This window comes from Lactuca serriola, chromosome 6, assembly GCF_051521515.1.
Source record: "Lactuca serriola cultivar US96UC23 chromosome 6, Lser_US96UC23_V15, whole genome shotgun sequence".
Classification (NCBI taxonomy): Eukaryota; Viridiplantae; Streptophyta; class Magnoliopsida; order Asterales; family Asteraceae; genus Lactuca; species Lactuca serriola.
The window spans coordinates 146259421-146278110 of NC_136413.1; the positions used below are offsets into that span (position 1 = coordinate 146259421).

General features: G+C 33.5%; 2 protein-coding genes and 1 long non-coding RNA gene across 5 annotated transcripts; 2 read left to right on the top strand and 1 right to left on the bottom strand.

Annotated features, from left to right (window-relative positions):
• Nucleotides 1-1596: 1596 nt before the first annotated feature.
• LOC145058717 (uncharacterized) lies at nucleotides 1597-3229 on the bottom strand. The gene is made up of 3 exons (XR_013686482.1): nucleotides 2976-3229; nucleotides 2731-2829; nucleotides 1597-1832 (listed from the first exon to the last, which is right to left on the bottom strand). It is a non-coding gene; the product is annotated as an uncharacterized LOC145058717 (long non-coding RNA).
• A 3323-nt stretch (nucleotides 3230-6552) lies between these two features.
• On the top strand, nucleotides 6553-12482 carry LOC145057032 (Transducin/WD40 repeat-like superfamily protein). 3 transcript variants are annotated; one of them, XM_079004791.1, is made up of 10 exons: nucleotides 6689-6824; nucleotides 7583-7606; nucleotides 7692-10011; nucleotides 10088-10191; nucleotides 10294-10363; nucleotides 10449-11147; nucleotides 11225-11427; nucleotides 11521-11644; nucleotides 11713-11916; nucleotides 11997-12482. In XM_079004791.1, the coding sequence occupies exons 3-10, from the start codon at nucleotides 7723-7725 to the stop codon at nucleotides 12138-12140; spliced, it is 3837 nt and encodes a 1278-aa protein (XP_078860917.1). In that variant the 5' UTR covers nucleotides 6689-6824; nucleotides 7583-7606; nucleotides 7692-7722; the 3' UTR covers nucleotides 12141-12482. The 3 variants fall into 3 exon arrangements, with proteins under 3 accessions (XP_078860918.1, XP_078860916.1, XP_078860917.1); XM_079004790.1 differs by having other exon boundaries at nucleotides 6558-6824; nucleotides 7501-10011; XM_079004792.1 differs by lacking the exons at nucleotides 11521-11644; nucleotides 11713-11916; nucleotides 11997-12482 and having other exon boundaries at nucleotides 6553-6824; nucleotides 7501-10011; nucleotides 11218-11421.
• Nucleotides 12483-15047: 2565 nt separating this feature from the next.
• Nucleotides 15048-16629, top strand: ISPF (isoprenoid F). The gene is made up of 3 exons (XM_079004793.1): nucleotides 15048-15491; nucleotides 15935-16065; nucleotides 16232-16629. Exons 1-3 carry the CDS (start codon nucleotides 15161-15163, stop codon nucleotides 16463-16465), a joined length of 696 nt encoding a protein of 231 aa, XP_078860919.1. The 5' UTR covers nucleotides 15048-15160; the 3' UTR covers nucleotides 16466-16629.
• Nucleotides 16630-18690: the final 2061 nt, after the last annotated feature.

Sequence of the window (18690 nt, forward strand, 5' to 3'; positions counted from 1 at the left end):
TTAATGTTTTTTTTTGTCTCAAAAAAATAATATTTTTATTCAATAAGTACTCATATATGTTTATATTATTGGTAAATCTTAAAAATGTTATTTTAAACAAATAATTTATCATGTAAATAAATGCTATATGTTCGCCGTATTTATTCAAAAATATAATAGATTATGTTTTTTTTATTAAAGGCTACAATAGTAAAATGCAAAATTAGGAAAACTAATACAATTAAAGAACAAATGGATCAAAAAATTTGAAATTGTTTTCAAGAAGCTGCAATATATAAATCATTTATACACTCATACATCACTCATAGTTTAACATAAAAAATGCATACATATTAATTATGCTACCACAACTTAAATCTTGTCTATTTCGTCAAGACAAATCATCAAACACCTTATATGCATCTTATTCTGTTGATCTATTTTACCATTTACAATAGAAAAATCATATTTGTTTTCGAAAATTTCCTTTTTGAACTCTACCATCGAAGAATAGATCAGAGAGGAGAACAAAAAGGGGAGTAGTTAGTGATGGTGGAACATATCTGATGCGTTGGTGGAACACATCTGATTAGACGGTTGTGGAACATATGTAATACGATTAAGGTGGATTGAAATAATGATTTCAATGATTTAAATCATATCCTATGTGATTTAGATTGTTGTTTAATCATTGGAGTGATCAGTAAGTGAAGTACTTGATGTAATATCAATTAGATCAAGCTTGGAGGAACTTCATGGATGGAATCTTCAAATTCCATTCCATGGATTCCAATGTCTTAAGCTCCATGACTTAATTGGATGTTCTTGAATGATTGATGAGGGAATTACGGATGGAATAAGAGCTTACATGAATCATTGTTGATGAATTGGTCATTTGGAATTATCATGGTCTCTGTTGGTATTATGATGTTCATATAAGCATTCCTAAAGCTTATATTACCTCTAAAGGTCTTAGTGATTAAAGTCATAAGAAGATAGGACTTAATTTAGTAATATAATGTTAATGACCCTAATTTGGTCCATTAAAACCCCTTGATGAAGTTTGGTGAGCATTTGAAGTTACTAGTGCAATGCATATAGCTTAAAAGAGAAATTTTGCACATTAGGGCGTGTGAAATTCTAGTGCAATTCCACAAGTGGCATCGCCAACCCTTGTTAAGTGTACTTGACTTTATGAAAATCCTAGTATTCGACTTCCACTACAAAAAAAGTCATTTAATGGCACAAAAAAAGTGCCACAAAAAATCAAAAAAGTGCCACTAAAGACTTCTTTAAGAATGAGTGGCACAAAAAAAAGTGCCATTAGAAGTGCTACCACTAAAGCCTTTTAGTGGCACCTTTTTGATTTGCCACTACAAACTTATAGACTTTTAATGGCACTTTTTATTTGCCACTATATATAAAAAATCTTTTGTGGCACAGATTTTGTATCAATAAAAACTATTGCTTTTTTAAAATCCAACCATTTTAATGACATAATTTTTGTCATAAAAATCACATTATCAAACCAAACGTCGCTATACACATTTATCATACTAATTTTTTTAACTAAACTAATTATTTACAATATAAAATTAAAATAAAAGTATATAAAATGCAGAAATCATAATAATTTAAGTTCAATGGACCTACAAAGATATCCCAAATGTTTGGTAACAAGCATCTAATAAGTATCAAATTAAGTGTAAATATCAAATACTAAAAAAAATCAAGCCTAAAAAATGTTTGAATGAAAATTTGAGACATCATTAAGCTTATGGACCTCTTTCACATTCTTCATGCGAGTAAATTGATTCTTGTATTAGCTCTTTCTTAGCAATGATAGAGGTTACCTGTTAAAAAAAATAAAATAAAGAACTTTCAGTATGCAGCAATTAGGAAACTATTCAAAATGCAAGTAATAAAATATTGCCCACTACATATGTGAAAAGTGGAAACATAAAAGTAATTTGGTTAAATGATAAAGAGTTGTTAATGATAAAAGAAGAAATACCTGGGACCTAAAACATATTAATCAAAACAAATGTTGTTAATACACAGATACACGATTGCCAAAAGAACAAGTAAACAATAGTCCATGGATGTAAGTACATTTATGTTCATATTGCTAAAAACAACAGACAATTTTTCATTGGAGATATGTTCTTGGATTAGGTTAAACATAACATTAAAAACAATCTTTAATTGATGAATAGTTTCTGAATATCTTGTGCCCACCCATACTGTCATTCCAAACACAAAACATGAAACACAAACATCAATATTTTACCACATAAGTTCTAGAAAATTGGTTTATTTATAACAAAAAAATTAGTGGGACCTACATGGTTAAAACTCAAGCACTCAAAACTCAAACGAATTCAATTTTTGTGGATTGATTTTATCAGGCATTATATCGAGCACATGGTATGCATTTCACTAAACACCAATTATAAAACATAATTACCATTTAACTATTGCCAATATACAAACCACTAGATATCATATCAATTAGAAGTAAAGCAATTGTAATTAATTTAATGATAGAGCACAGGAGAAGGAACAAACAATTAGAGCAAATGAGTGAAACAATAAATTACTTTTAGTACCTTTCTTTTCTTAAACATGTATATAAATTCACAACAAGTATTGCAACAAGATCAATAATGAAGAAAAATCGAAGTGCATCAGAGTTCAAAATTAGTAATTTCAAGATGAGCATTAGGGGATAAAAATAGGAGTACTACATACCTGCTGATGATGAAGATAACTCTTGATGGAGAAAATCACAAGAGAGAAAAAACGCAGCAAGAAGAGAAACACGCGGCAAGAAGATCGATGGTTTCTTTCCTGTAAAAGATGAAAAAGCTAAATGGATATTGTCAATTGAACCTGTAGGCACAGACTAAAATCAGTTGAAGGTTAATATTCGGCGAACTGAGATCAACTGAAGGTTATTAGATGCCGAAAAACCCGACTAAAGGTGATACACGTACCTGAATTTCGACCAGTTAGGGTGAAATTAGGTTTGCTTGAAATCGATTGAAGACGAGGGAAGCAGGAAAATTATTTAATTAAAATATGATTTTAACTATAAGGAGGGGGAATGAATTTTCAACTGAGGGAATAGAAAAGGCGCTGGATTTCAATTTTCAACGGGGAGGGAAGCTAGGTTTTTCACTGGAGGGAAAAGAAAAGAGGGAATTGAATATTTTGATGGAGGGAGTGAGGTTTTCGTCTTCACCAGGTGCAAATTACGCATCATTCTACGTAAAATGCCACTAAAACTATTTATTTCTTTTATGGCATATGAAAAATTACTGTCACAAAATCCAAATGTCACTAAAAGTGTGTGCCACTAAATGGCTTTTTTTATGGCATATGAAACTATTTATTTCTTTTATGGCATATGAAAAATGCCATTAAAAACTAAAATTACTGGCACAAAATCCAAATGTCACTAAAAGTGTGTGCCACTAAATGGCTTTTTTTTTGTAGTGTTCCGATTGCTCCCAAATTCTTAGTATAAGCTAATATAAAAGCAACAAGTTTATAATGAAGTCAAAAGTGTTTAGAACCCTATAGGGATATTTTAGTCATTTTGTAACAAATATTTGTTAATGACAATAGGTAGTGTTTGATGGATATACAAGCTTAAGAAAAGAAGAATAACTTGGATTCCATTGAAGTGAGTACTATCGAATACATGTTCCTTAGAAACAAAATGTTTTATAATGAGAAGTTGTTTGAGATTACTTCAACCATTTTCTATGTGTTTCAATATGTGATCATCTATATGTGTATTCATGAAAATGTTTTCATAAAAGATTTTCATAAAAAGTAAAGAGTTAAAGAGATTTTAAGAGTATTTGCATTAATATATGTGCATTTATGTAAGAGTTGGAAAATACTAGTGCATCCCTCCAAAGTCCATTGCAAATGAGAACTATAGATAACAAAGAGTAGTATGGTATTCTATACAAGCCCACTTGTACCTGAGGCTAGATACCTCAAGTATGAGACCGATGATTGATAGCACACCCATACCCATGCAAGAGTAAAGAGAAATGAGGGGAGTCGTTGTTAGGTGTGTTAAACCCAATAAATAGTAGAGGTACAATAGACTAAAAATACACTGCTACAATGCACTAATAAGTAGTACAAGGCAAGTCAGATCAATCCTCAAAGACACATGACAAAAGTCTATACCTTTTTGCACAATGTACTTTAGTCACATAAAAAATGGTGGTTTGTATGCAAAATTTGAAATAATGTAAAATAACAATCTACTTTGAAAATATGCAGAAAACTAAACAGATTTGTAAGCAATTTGTTGGAATGGTTCTAGTTCTAGTTCACAATGTTGTGATTTAACTTGATTATGACTTGATGTAATTCATGATTGTTATTCTAAGTTGGTACCGAAAGATATTAACACACTCTAATAATACCTCTCGCTTGCCAAATTATCTAACAAAAACACGCTCTTTGACTAGACTTAGCTTTACTAACTCAACCTAAACATGCTCTTATATTGCATTGAAAAGCTACATTAAGTTTTGTACAAGCTTCCCAACAATGTTCATTTATTCTCATATGCTCGGAAGTGTGAAAACATGTGATATATTTTTTATAATAAGAAAACTTATTGTTTGTTACAAATCATTAACTTTATAGAACGATTAGGTGCCAAAAAAGTTAATTAACTACACAAGAATTTAATTCATATAAGTGGCCAATCAAACATAAATCAATTCAAGGATTCTAGTTTTAAAAAGAACATAATCACTAGAATATAATCATAAATCAAATATCAAGCCATATGCTTCAAGTCAAGCAATCAACATGATTTGAACAAGAACTAGAAATTAGGGTTTCTTAGCCACACATGGCTAAGAACAAATCAAACAAAAAAAAAGATGAAATTAGAATTGTTTAATGCTTACAAATGAAAATCAAAAGTGTTTGCAATGATTAAAGATCTTCAAAAGCTCCAAAAATTCTCCTAATCGCCCCCAATCACTCTAGAAACTTTATATCTCTAAAAAATGTCGATTTCCTCTTATTTAGCCCCATAAATAATTGCTAAGTGCTTGCCATCAGACCATGCGTTTTGACCATGTGTTTTGACCATGTCTTTTCAGCATGGCCGTGCTTTTTGCTAAAATTTCATTAAGTCTTTAAGCTTGGCTTCGTCTTCAGTCTAGCTTCACCCTGAGTCACGTCGCTCAAATATATGATGAAAATGCTAAACATGACCCGTTTTGGTGTGACATGAACCATGCTTCAAACGTGGTCCTTTGCTTTGATGACATGCAACAACTTGGGTTGTGTCTTCAATTCCTTCCACAACACGGCCAATCCATTTTCTCTTCAAGTTCCAATGCTCCAAGCTCCATCATTCAAGCTCCATGCTATCTCCTTAAGCCTGCAAAATAAATCAAAAGACAGTGTAGTACCAGACATTTTGAGTACGACATGCAAGTGCCCAAATAGTTAACTAAATGCAAGAATTAAGAAATAAAATGTAATGAAAAAACAGGAATAGACATGCAAAATAGGTGCACAAAATGCACCTAACAGTCATGATGCAATGTTCTTTGTGCTAACTATGTCATAGTTTCCATTGCTATTATGAAATAAGAACATGTAAGTGGGATAAAGAGATGAATGAGATTAAGTTAGTTGCATGTTGCATTGTATACTTTCCGTTTATGTTGTGTTTAAATGTTTATATATTTTAAATGTGTCAAAGAGAAAAGAGAGTAACGATATTTACGAGATGTAAAGGATTTCACATAGTTTTAGAGTAAAAAGGAAAAAAAGATTTTATCAGAGGAGTTAAAGATGTTTTATAGGTTTTCAAATGATTTTTGAGGAATTTATCATAGGTTATAGATTGAGCTAATCATTAACTATAACATGATGAAGTCTTGATATTAGTCACTAGGCATTCTTAATGTCTAATATACTATTTTAACATGTATTTAGGGGGTGTTTGGCAAAAAAAACTTATTGTTTATTAGCTTATAACTCATTAGCTTATTAGCTTATAAGTTAATAAGCAAGTGTAAGATAACTTATGAAAAATGACTTATTAGATAGATGTTCACCTTCGGAATAAGTTATTTTCATCAAAACACTTTTTTAATGGAACTTAATAAGTTGTTTTAAAAAACTCAGTCAAACACCCCCTTAGATGCGAGTAGTTGCTGAGGCTTAGATGATTTGATGACATTTTGAAAGCCATTTTGATATTTGTATTGTGATCGAATTTCCATAAAAGATGTTTATCACATTCTAAAAATACTTTAAATGAGTTTAAAATATAAAATTATTTAAGTTGTGTTTCAGTGACTTAACTGGAAAAAAAAACAAAATCATAAATTTTAAATTTTGTGTAAACTTAACATTTTTTTTATGCAATTTGTCCAATAAAAAAAGTTAAAAAAATATCCGATATACAATGAAATGAGTGAGTATCTGAATATCATTATCAACATCGTTTTTTTTGTGCAAGTTATTCTTGGTTGGTAATTTTTTTATTTTTCATTTTTTCTTATACTATAATTTAGTACTATATTTTTAAGGTAAAAGGAGAAAAAAATTCAAGCAACTTTCCGGTGTTCGGTTATCTATTTCACCTCCTGTATGATCCGTCCAGCTAGGTCTGAAGAAGCTGTTCGCCGATGAAGTGTCGATCTGTTGCTTGTGTATGGTCAGAGTCGCCACCGGTCCATAAAGTTACCGCCACCGCCGTACTTGACCGTCCGTCGACTCTCTACACCGGCGGATCCGATGGCACCATCTTCTGGTGGAATTTATCTTCAACTAATTCCGATCACGTAAGTTTAACCAATTGAAACTCAGACTCCTCTTAACTTATAATCTGATCATGAATTTTAATTAGGTTTTGTTTAGTGCAGTGATTTTTCAGTGATTTTGTGTTCGATTTCTATTGTTTACATCTGGACTTGTTAGAATTTTGCTTATTGTTCCAACTAAGGGCATACTCCTCATTTCTCTGTTAGGAGTTCCTTTCCGAATTGGCAAAGATCAGGAATGCATCTAAATGCTACACTCTTTTCATAACTGGTTCTAGAATCCACTCTTCAATTCTGTTAAATCAAATGTAACACTTTCAGTAATGCAAACTTAACATTGATGTTTTGGATATTCCACTTGTTTTGCTACTGTAATCTGAATAGTTTATTCCAGCTCCATGCTTCCATCAGAACTAATGTTTACAAACAAATTCTTTATCAACAATTTTGACGATAGTTTTTATCCATTGATGTATGGAAGTTAATTATGACTATTTGAGAGTCCCTATTGCTAAGTTTAAGTTCTGTACGTGTTTCTCATTCTGCTTAGAAGCTATAGGACATCTAAGTGAGAGTCCATATTGCTTAGTTTCAACACTCCAATTTTCAATTGGCAACACTCAATCACCGAAAGTTTTCTATTTCCTATAAGTAACAGGCATCCACTTGTCATGTTGATGAGTATTTCTATTGTCAGGACATTAAACCGGTTGCTATCTTATGTGGTCATACTGCACCAATTTCTGACATGGGTATCTGTTTCCCTGCATCGACTCTAGGAGATGAAAAGATAAGCGATCCAAGTAATGTGGCATCAAACTCTAGTTCAGTTAACTATGGTTCTCTAATAAGTGCGTGTACTGATGGTGTATTATCGGTTTGGGGCAGAGACAGTGGACATTGCAGCCGTAGAAGGAAAATGCCAGCTTGGGTTGGGAGTCCATACATGGTTCAAGCTTTACCTGAAAATAGGAGATATGTATGTGTTGCCTGTCATTTCATTGACTCTGTTAATTCATTAGACAACCATCAGTCACTTGATTATTCTACTGAATTAGGTGAACCTTCAACAAATATAGAACCACAGTATAAGAAACCTTCAAGATGCACAGTTGTAATAATCGATTCATATACTCTAACAATAGTGCAAACCGTGTTTCGTGGTACTTTATCTATTGGGCCTTTCAAGTTTATGTCTATAGTGACACCTATTGGTGATATGGAGAAGGAATCAGTGCTGATTGCTGATTCATTTGGTAACATGCAATGTGTATCACTACTAAAGGACACCACCCGGAGTGAGGATATTTCAGATGACTCACAAAAGAATTCTTCTCACATGGAAATGACCGATTTGCTTCAAGAGTCAAGTGAAGGGGAACTTCCAATTTCATTCGCTGCTTCTGGGCAGGTTTTAGCGATTCTGTATACAACCTATTGTATATTTAAGCTGGTGGATGGGAGTACTAAGGTTGGAGAGATTTCTCTTTTAGATGATCAACTTTGTCAGTATGATGTTGCAGGGTGTCTGTTTCTTGGAAACGGTTTTGTTCAGACAGTGGTAGATATGGAGGAAAACCATAACATGTATGTGGAAACTTTTGCAGTGTGGAACAACAAAGGTTATGTAATTATGTTTACCATATCATATTCATATTCAGGGAAAGGTTTCAAATATGTGCCTCTATGCACAATTCCTGTTGTTTCACATCCTCCTAATGTTGAGTTATCATTCTCTTTTGTTCTAATGAATCAAAATCTTGTGCGGATTGAATCAATCTGTCTCCACACCGAAGAACCAGTGCATTGGAAACCCCATATAACGATATGGGCAAAAGGTGAAAACTTTAATCAAGAATGCAAATTGGTTGGGAAAGGAAGCTATTTTGATGAGTGGTTTGTGGGTTCAAAGAATTCAAATGGTCTTTTAAAAAGGGAGTTTGTGGTGACTTCTTCAATGGTTATTTCTGAAAATGACTCCTCCCCTTATGCGATAGTTTATGGATATGATAGTGGAGAAATAGAAGTTCTTCGGTTCAATATGTTCTCTGAAAAAGTGGAAGGAAGTCCACATGAAGAGGTGGATTCATGTGCATGGAAGCAATATCTTTCAGGACACACAGGTGCTATACTATGTTTAGCTGCACATCAAATGGTGAATACCTCAAGAGGATTCAACTCCACTATCTTTTTAATCTCTGGAAGTATGGATTGCACAATACGTATATGGGATCTCAACTCCAGCAATCTTGTTGCAGTGATGCATCATCATGTACAACCTGTACGCCAGATAATCCTACCTCCTCCCCACACTGATCGTCCATGGAGTGATTGTTTTTTATCCATTGGAGAAGATTCATGTGTTGCTTTAGCTTCACTTGAGACTTTAAGGGTGGAAAGAATGTTTCCAGGACACCCGTATATCCCTTCAAAAGTAGTTTGGGATAGTACACGAGGCTATCTTGCATGTTTCTCACTGAATCATTCAGCAACATCTGATGCATCTGATGTCCTCTACATTTGGGATATAAAGTCAGGTGCACGTGAGCGCGTTCTTCGTGGGAATGCTGCTCATTCAATGTTTGATCATTTTTGTACAAGTGGGAATAAGAATAACTTTTCTCTAAGTTCCATGGAGAGGAACACTTCTGCTTCCTCATTGCTTCTTCCAGTGATTGAAGATACACAAGTTTCACAATCTCATCCAAATACTCCAGAGAAACGCGTTGCTTCAACAACAGATTTATCTCATGCCACTACAAGGATGATTCAACATGGGACCCACGGAAGCAACGGATATCCGATTACATGCTCTTGCCCTTTCCCAGGAATTGCAACATTGACTTTTGATATGACTTCATTGATGTCACTTAGGGCTGAATCTTCTGAAAATCAGAATGATGAACCTAAGATCCAGACACCCAAAAAGGGGTTGGAAAGAATCAACAGCTCTCTGAGTACAGATGGAGATCAAGAAACCCATGTGGGTCCCACGGAATACACTGATTGGGCTCATTCAATAGAAGGATGTTTATTTCGGTTCAGCTTATCAGTTTTGCACTTGTGGGATGTTGATCATGAGCTTGACAAGCTCTTAGTTTCTGAGATGAAACTCAAGAAACCTAAAAATTTCTTTGTAGCTTCTGGTTTGCTTGGGGACAGAGGGTCTCTCACATTGACATTTCCTGGTCCAAGTGCAACATTAGAGGTACAATTTCTCTTTGTTAACATTTATACATTAATATCATTGTTCACATCTTAACACATTTATGTTAATGTTTCAGCTTTGGAGATCATCTTCAGAGTTCTGTGCAATGAGGTCTTTAACTATGGTGTCCCTTGCTCAACACATGATTAGTTTGTCTCATTCATGCTCCACTGCAAGCAGGTAAACCAACATTTTGCAATTAGTAATACAAAATGGTTAGAGAATAGAGATTAAAGTAATATGTAAAAGATAGTGAGATAATCACAAACTTTTTATTTGCAGTGCATTAGCTGCATTTTACACACGAAAATTCGCAGAGAAATTTCCCGACATTAAGCCACCTTTACTCCAGGTAATTAATTCATATGCATGTATGCAACAGAAACCCTAAACCCTATAGTGTTTGTTTGCTGATTCTTTCTCTTTTTAATGTGCAGCTTTTAATTAGCTTTTGGCAAGATAAAAGTGAACATGTCCGCATGGCAGCACGTTCATTGTTCCACTGTGCAGCTTCAAGGGCGATTCCGTTTCCACTCCGGAATCACAATTCCAACGATAATAATGGAAAGGAGGATTCCGAAATGTTGTCATGGCTGGAATCATTTGAACGTCAAGACTGGGTATCATGTGTAGGGGGGACAAGTCAAGATGCAATGACTTCTCACATTGTTGTTGCTGCTGCTTTAGTTGTTTGGTACCCAAGTCTTGTAAAGTCAACTCTTGCTAATCTGGTCATACATCCACTGTTGAAATTAGTTATGGCTATGAATGAAAAATATAGTTCTACAGCAGCTGAGATTTTGGCAGAAGGTATGGAGGGGATATGGAGTGTTTGCATGAGTTCAGAAATACCTCGTTTAATTTCGGAGATTTTCCTTCAAATAGAGCATGTGAGGGGACAATCTGTTAAGCCAATGACAACACATGGTTCAGCTGCAAATCTTGAGATCCGGGAATCTTTGGTTGGGATTCTTTTACCAAGTTTAGCAATGGCTGATGTCACATCTTTTTTACATGTGATTGAAAGACAAATTTGGTCTACTGCTTCTGATTCACCTGTTCATATTGTCTCCCTCATGACCCTCATCAGAGTCGCTCGTGGGTCCCCTAGAAATTTAGCTCCTTACCTTGATAAGGTTTGCAAGTTTTTCCTTTCTTAATTATTAGTTTTTCCTTTTTTTATATCATCTTTAACAAATTAGCCAGGTTGCAGGTGGTGAATTTTATTCTACAGACAATGGACCCTGGCAACATGGCCATGCGTAGAAGTTGCTTACAAAATTCAATGGCAACATTAAAAGAAGTTGTGCGTGTTTTTCCCATGGTATCCCTCAATGACTCATCTACTCGCTTAGCTGTTGGTGATGCAATTGGAGATATTAACAAATCTATCATCCGTGTGTACGAAATGCAAAGGTGCCACATCATGTTTTATTACAGCTTGTTATTTGATTATTTTGTTGCATTGATAACATTTTTTTTTATACTTTTTTTTTAATTTTTGTATAGTATGACAAAAATAAAGATATTGGATGCTAGTGGACCTCCAGGGCTTCCAACCTTGCTTGGAGGAGCCTCTGAAACAACTGCAAATACTGCAATTTCTGTGTTGAGCTTTTCACCTGATGGAGAGGTACAACCATTCATGCTATTTTAATACTAGAATTTTTCCAATAATTTTTTTTTTAAAATATATGGCAGGGGTTGATAGCTTTCTCTGAGCATGGTTTAATGATCAGATGGTGGTCATTGGGATCCATGTGGTGGGAAAAGCTTAGTAGGAATCTTGTTCCTGTTCAATGCACTAAACTGATATTTGTTCCTCCATGGGAGGGCTTCTCTCCTACTTCCACAAGATCTAGTGTAATGGCAAGTGTAATGGGTAACGGGAAGCACTTTTCACAGGTATTTTGTAATATATATATACCATGGATAGATAATAGGTAAATATGGATTGTGACCTTTTTACCCTTTTCATTTGACAGGATAATTCAAAGGACTTGAGCGAAATGGACAGATTGAAAAACTTGCTTCATAATCTTGATCTCTCATACAGGCTAGAATGGTCCAGCGGTAGGCAGGTATTACTCAAGAGGCATGGACAGGAATTGGGAACTTTCCAATTATAACCTCAATGCTTTCTCCACAATCCTTTTACTGAAATATGATCATCCAACTTATATGGACAAAATTGCCCTCGCGTCTGCATCTGCTTAATTTTTCGGTTAGGTCTAGACATGTTTTAGACTCTGCCTCCATCTTGACCTCACCTGCTAAGGGTACTTCAGGTATTTCACTATAGGTCTATAGTTGCCACATCTTTAGTGCTTGTAAAGAACACAAAATTATTAATTTGGTTGCACAGTTTTGCTGCTTGTAGACTTGTAGTTTCGTATGGAATTTTTGGAATTATAGTTATACCCTTATAGGATTTTGAAATTACAAATTTATACCTTTAAGAGATTTCGTAACTACGATGTTACATACACTTTTTATCATTGAGTTATCTATTTTGATCTTCTCATGGGGCTTGTTTAGTATGGAGATTTCTAAAGGGAAAATGAACTAGAAGGATAACAAATTTTCAGAATTGTACAAAAAGTATCATTGAGCTTTTTTGTGTACACATATTACCAACCAACTATAGTTTTTGTACATATGATATTAAACTTTACTTTTTGTTTTAAAAAAATACAATTACGTTATCGGTAATAGTAGGTCACCAGCCACGTATCATGTCATATGGTTGTTGTCGTTGATTTTAATGTTTGTGATGTACATGATAGGGTCCTACATATCATACAATTAAGCTTTTTTCTATGTATTTTACCATTATTGTATACATTTCACCATTAATCTTGTATAATTTATTAAAAAAAAAATACCATTTTAAAAAATACATATTACATACATACAAGGTTGTAAAATACGTTTGACGTTAGCTAGTCAGGGAACTGATTGGGATTAAATGATTAATCAGTTAAACGATGATTAATAGAAGACCATACATTCCTAATTCGTTGAATATAAAAAAAATTAAATATGACTAATATCATAACAAAGTTTGTAAAGACCATTAATATCATAACAAAGTAGGCTAATATGATTAATACAAAACTAATTATTCCTCAAATAGTTTCTATTGTGATAAAACTTTTTCAAAGTGTAAAATTTTATCATTTGTTATTGTTTCGCTCACTGTGTAGGCAATTATTAATCGTTAGACGTCTTCTAGTCGGTCGTGTAGCACTTAGGGACTAATCGGATATTAATCGAAACCTAGTCGTGATTTTTACAGCACTGCATACATATAAAGTATTTTTACAAATAAGTTCAAAGTATTTCAATATATAAATACATATTTTCATACATAAAGTGTTTTTACAAAAAATGTGTTTTTTGTTTATAATTAGACATTTCAATGTCTAAATACGTATTTTTATATTTGAAAACCATAGTCTCGTCACATTTTATACATTATTACATTTAAATGTATAAATACATAAATACTCAATTATCCAAGCTATCATGGCTTTATTCTACATGATTAGATTAATAGTTTAACTTAATGGATAATTGAGTATTTGTGTATTCATACATTTACATGTAACAAGGTATACTATATGACTATAGTTTTTAAAAGTCAAAATATATATTTATATGCAAAAAACACATATTTGTTATATATATATATATATATATATATATATATATATATATATATATATATATATACTAGGTGTGAGACCCGTATGTTATACGGGTTAGATAAAATGAAAAATTAAATATGAAAATTTAAACTAATTTTTTTTAAATTTGAAATATAAAATTTAAAGTTTGAATTTATAAAGAAACATATTAAATACTATATGAATACTAATATTGTAATTTATTGGCTATTTTCAATTAAGACAATTATTAATTGAGGTGTAAATATGATGTGTTAATTGAGAAAATATAAAAAAAATGAGAAAATGACAAATGGAAAAAACAATTATTCAAAACTATCAAAAAATGACATGTGTCCAAGTTAATGAAAGAGTGACATGTGGCAAAATCATTTTCATTTATTAGGGAGGATATATATATATATATATATATATATTCAAAAATACGTATTTATATATTGAACTATTTTGAGCTTATTTGTAAAAATAATTTATGTGTAATTTTGTATTTTATAATATTAACAATCATCTTGGTGACATATATGGCAAGACTCGGGGCACCCCTATAGGGTGAGGGGAGGGAAAGGGGAGGTATCAGGTTCAAATCTTAGAGGTTTCAATCAAATTCAAATCTTAGAGGCTTAGCGGCACCCATTTGCCATCTCACTCACTGTACGATGACAATTAAAATATTGAGAGTCGAGTGATCGACGTCCGTAAAAAAAATAGTAAAATATGTACAAAAAAAGTTTAATTACATAGTACGTACATAATAAATAGTAAAATTCACATTAACAGCCATATGACATTCTACACGTCTTTATTATTAACCGTAACACAATGATATTTTTTGAACAAAATGTAAATTTAATGGTCATATGTGTACAAAAACTATATTTGTTTTGTAATACGTTTATATAAAATGTTCAATTGTGTTTTTGTACGATCCTTTGTTATCATTTTAAATCATCTTCTTTTTCTAACGATGATTTTCAGATTATAAATGTTTTTGAAGTTTGAATTTGAATGCTTATTACTTATGTTTGTGTTAATATATCTATTTGCCTATATATATACATATACATCTTCGTTTACTTATCGTCCTAACAAAAAGTCTAGAATAAACTTACGAAACAGTCAAATAAGTCAAATAGGGTTAAAATCCACAAAAAGTGTGTAGCTTGTTATTGCGATAATATAATTTTTAATTCGTAATTAACATGTGAATTATTTACAAAAGTTTCTAAGACAAATATGGCTTCCATTTAGAACTTTTATTAAAAAAATTCAACATGAAAGAGCATCACCATAAATAGATGCTTTTAGAATAGAAGTTAAATCATAAATGGCTTGAGCTATAACTTATAAGCTCGATCCCTGCACCAGCACACACCTAATCCTACCTCGAATAAAATCACTCCACAGCTCAAAAACACACCATATCACCTCTAACAATTCACAAGCAAAACCACAGAGTAGCCATGGCGACGACTTCATCGTGTTACACGTCTCCGTTCCACACCGGAGTCTTCTCGAAACAACAATCCATTCTACCTTCTTCCACTTCTCTCCTCACCTGCTCCACCAGACGCTCACCTATCTCTCTTAGGTCGATATCACGGCCGATGGTAGTTGCGGCAGCCGCAAACGCCGTTGAAGCTGAGAAACCGGCCGTCGCGCCAACTCCTTCGAAGATTCTCCCGTTCCGAGTCGGCCACGGGTTCGATCTTCATAGATTGGAACCTGGATACCCTCTCATCATCGGAGGCATTGATATTCCTCATGACAGAGGTTGCGAAGCGCACTCCGATGGTAAGTTGTATTGTTACTTTAATCTATGGCGATTATCTGATCCCAACTACGCCACTTGATTCAGTTCTTTCTTTTGGTTTTCTATTTGAAATTTTCTATGGACTGCATAATATACAATTACAATTCTCAAATTATCTTAACTGTTTGTAATTATCTCTCCAAACCTTACTTTCTGAGCACATGAAACTTGTATGAGATAGAATTTGATGGAACAGTCACGAATTTCTGTGAAATTTGATGAATGTACCCATTTGAGTGGGGCAAAAAGTATGAAACCTAATAGACTTGCAGCTGAGTTACCTAACTTAGAAATGAAAAGTGCAAAGATAAATTTGAAATGTTATATCAAGTGTTAACGATCATTAAACCGTATTATGCAAATCATTCTTCACATTTATTGAAAAAGAGTATTTTTTTTCTTCTGATTGATTGTGGTGTTTTAGGTGATGTGCTGTTGCATTGCGTTGTTGATGCAATCTTGGGTGCTTTGGGTCTACCTGACATTGGGCAGATCTTTCCAGACTCTGATCCTAAATGGAAAGGAGCAGCCTCATCCGTTTTCATCAAAGAAGCTGTAAGTTTCTATCAAAATTTCAAACTTTATTATCAACTCTTTTAACTCATTGCATCTATCACTTAAACATGCTACAATGTATCTATTGCACCCCAAATCCTGACCTAAGAAATCAAGCTAGCATTAAAAGAATATGAATATGAATTGATTTAAAATATGATATCAGGTGAGATTGATGGATGAGGCTGGTTATGAGCTAGGAAACTTAGATGCAACTTTGATACTTCAAAGACCAAAATTAAGTCCTCATAAAGAGGCGATTCGAGCCAATTTGTCTTTGCTTCTAGGTGCGGACCCTACTGTTGTGAACCTCAAAGCTAAAACACATGAGAAGGTAGACAGTCTTGGAGAAAATAGAAGTATTGCAGCTCATACTGTTGTGCTTTTAATGAAGAAGTAAGAAAAGAATAAACCCAATATACATATTTTGTGTCATTTAATCAAAGGTTTTTAATTTATTATGTATACAAAAGTAGTGAATCTAGCTTTCCTGTTTCTTTTATAAATTGCATATTTAATTTAATTCTGTGCACGAAGATATATACCAATGGATTCTGATTTCAAGTTGCATATAATCAGTTTTTAGTATTAAGATGATATGATTCTGATTTGGATTATCTTATTTAAGGGTCAAATTATCAGTTTTGGATTTAGTTGCAGCATTGTATCGACATCTTATGAAACTCATAGGACAAAAATCAGTTGAGGGGTTTATCACTTTCTCAATCTCACATTGCTTTAATATATGAGAAATTAAATATCCTCCTACATTTTGTTTCTATTTATCTTCCTAAAATTATGACAAGCGTTGTATTTTGATAAAATTAATTATATTTTAGGACACTTGTCATCATTTCAAATGGATAGGAAGATAATTAGAAAGAAAAATAGAAGGATATTTGGCGTTTTTATGAAAATAACTGTCGGAATTATAGATGCTAACTTTTAGAAGTTAATTAATGAATTAATATGACTCTAATTGTCATGTTATAAATTTATATTAGATAGAATTGCAGAAATGGTCCCTATGGTTGGCAAAATTATATGACTTTGGTCGAAAAAAGTTTGATGGTTCACCGGTGGTCCAATTTTGGATCTCTTTATTGTTTTTGGTCCCTATCCACTTAAAAAGACTATTATACCCCTTAGATTAATTTCTTATTTTATTTATTAATGTTAATGTTTTTAATTAATTAAAAATTAAAAAAATTACCCACCAACCCTCCCCCTCTCTCTCTAACTGGATTTATTCTCCAGAACACACACATACACACACTTATGAACGTACATACTCACAAAAACACACTCAAGAACATACCACCCCGACCTTCCATCATCACCACCGACTTCCACCACCTTCTATCACCATCACCACTAACTGCTACCATTGTACACAGCCAACCACCACCATCCACCGCTATCCACCATCATTCGTCTCCCACCCACCTCGTCTCTCTCTCTCTCTCTCTAGAAAACCCCCGTCACCTTCATGCATCTCCCTTGTCAGAAACATGCTCAGATATGAAAAAAACAATGTCATCATCGGGACCACCGCCAAAAATCATCTGAGCCATCCCTAGATAAACCACATTCACCAACGTTGTCTATCAGATGGTGTTACAAAGTAACATCTGCCTCCCTTCTCATCAGAGATATACTTTTTAGAAGGTTCATCTCCATCATCACATGAAGCTTCTCCCTTTTTGTCGTTAGATGTGAGAACTATCATCAAAGATTTGGATCATGACACTATGGGTTTCTCCGACACTCTTTCTCCCACTTTGACCTGTACGAAGTCGAAGATGAAAGGAAGCACTATCAGAGATGGTGGTGGTTTTTGGTTAAAAATGGGCAAATTCGGTGGTAGTGGTAGTTTTCTACAGAGAAAACGAAGACAAAAGGCAAAGTTACTGGCAATAGTGGTGGATTCTTGCTAAAAACGGATAGATCCAACTATGGTGTTTGTCTAATGACATGTAGATGGTGGTGGTCCGGCGGCGATGATGGTCAGGTCGATAGTGGTGGAGTTGAGCAAAAATGAAGTGAGAGAGAAAAATGAAGTGGAGTGGGTGGGAGGTGTAAGAGGTGGGTGGGTGGGGTGGGTTTGATTTTTTTTTTTTTGTATTTATTTTTAATTAAAATATAAAGAGAACAATTAAAAGAAATTAAAAAAAATTATGTAAGGGTATATTTGTCATTTTAGATGGGATATGGACCAAAACCACACTAAAATGCCAAACATAGGGACCAAAACCACACAAGGTATTCAAAACTGTACCACTAAGGGAGGAGGGAGTCTACTGCCACATCACTTTTTGTCTTTAATTTTTATTCATTTTTCTTAACCCACAACACATGGGAACCCTATCTTTTTAAACCCACTCAATTAAAAAAAATACAAAACAACTAAGGTACAAGTTTTAAAACACATGGTATAAGAAAAAATGAGAAAGAGAAAGTAAAGAAAGATGAAGAAGGGGGTATGCGAAACAAATCAACCAACCCGTTGAAGTGGGAGTAGTACCGCCGATAACTCTATTGCTAATTAAGATTTTACCTTTGATTATTTTGTAATTTTTTTTAATTGAGTGAGTTCAAAAAGATAGGTTTCCGTGTGTTGTGGGT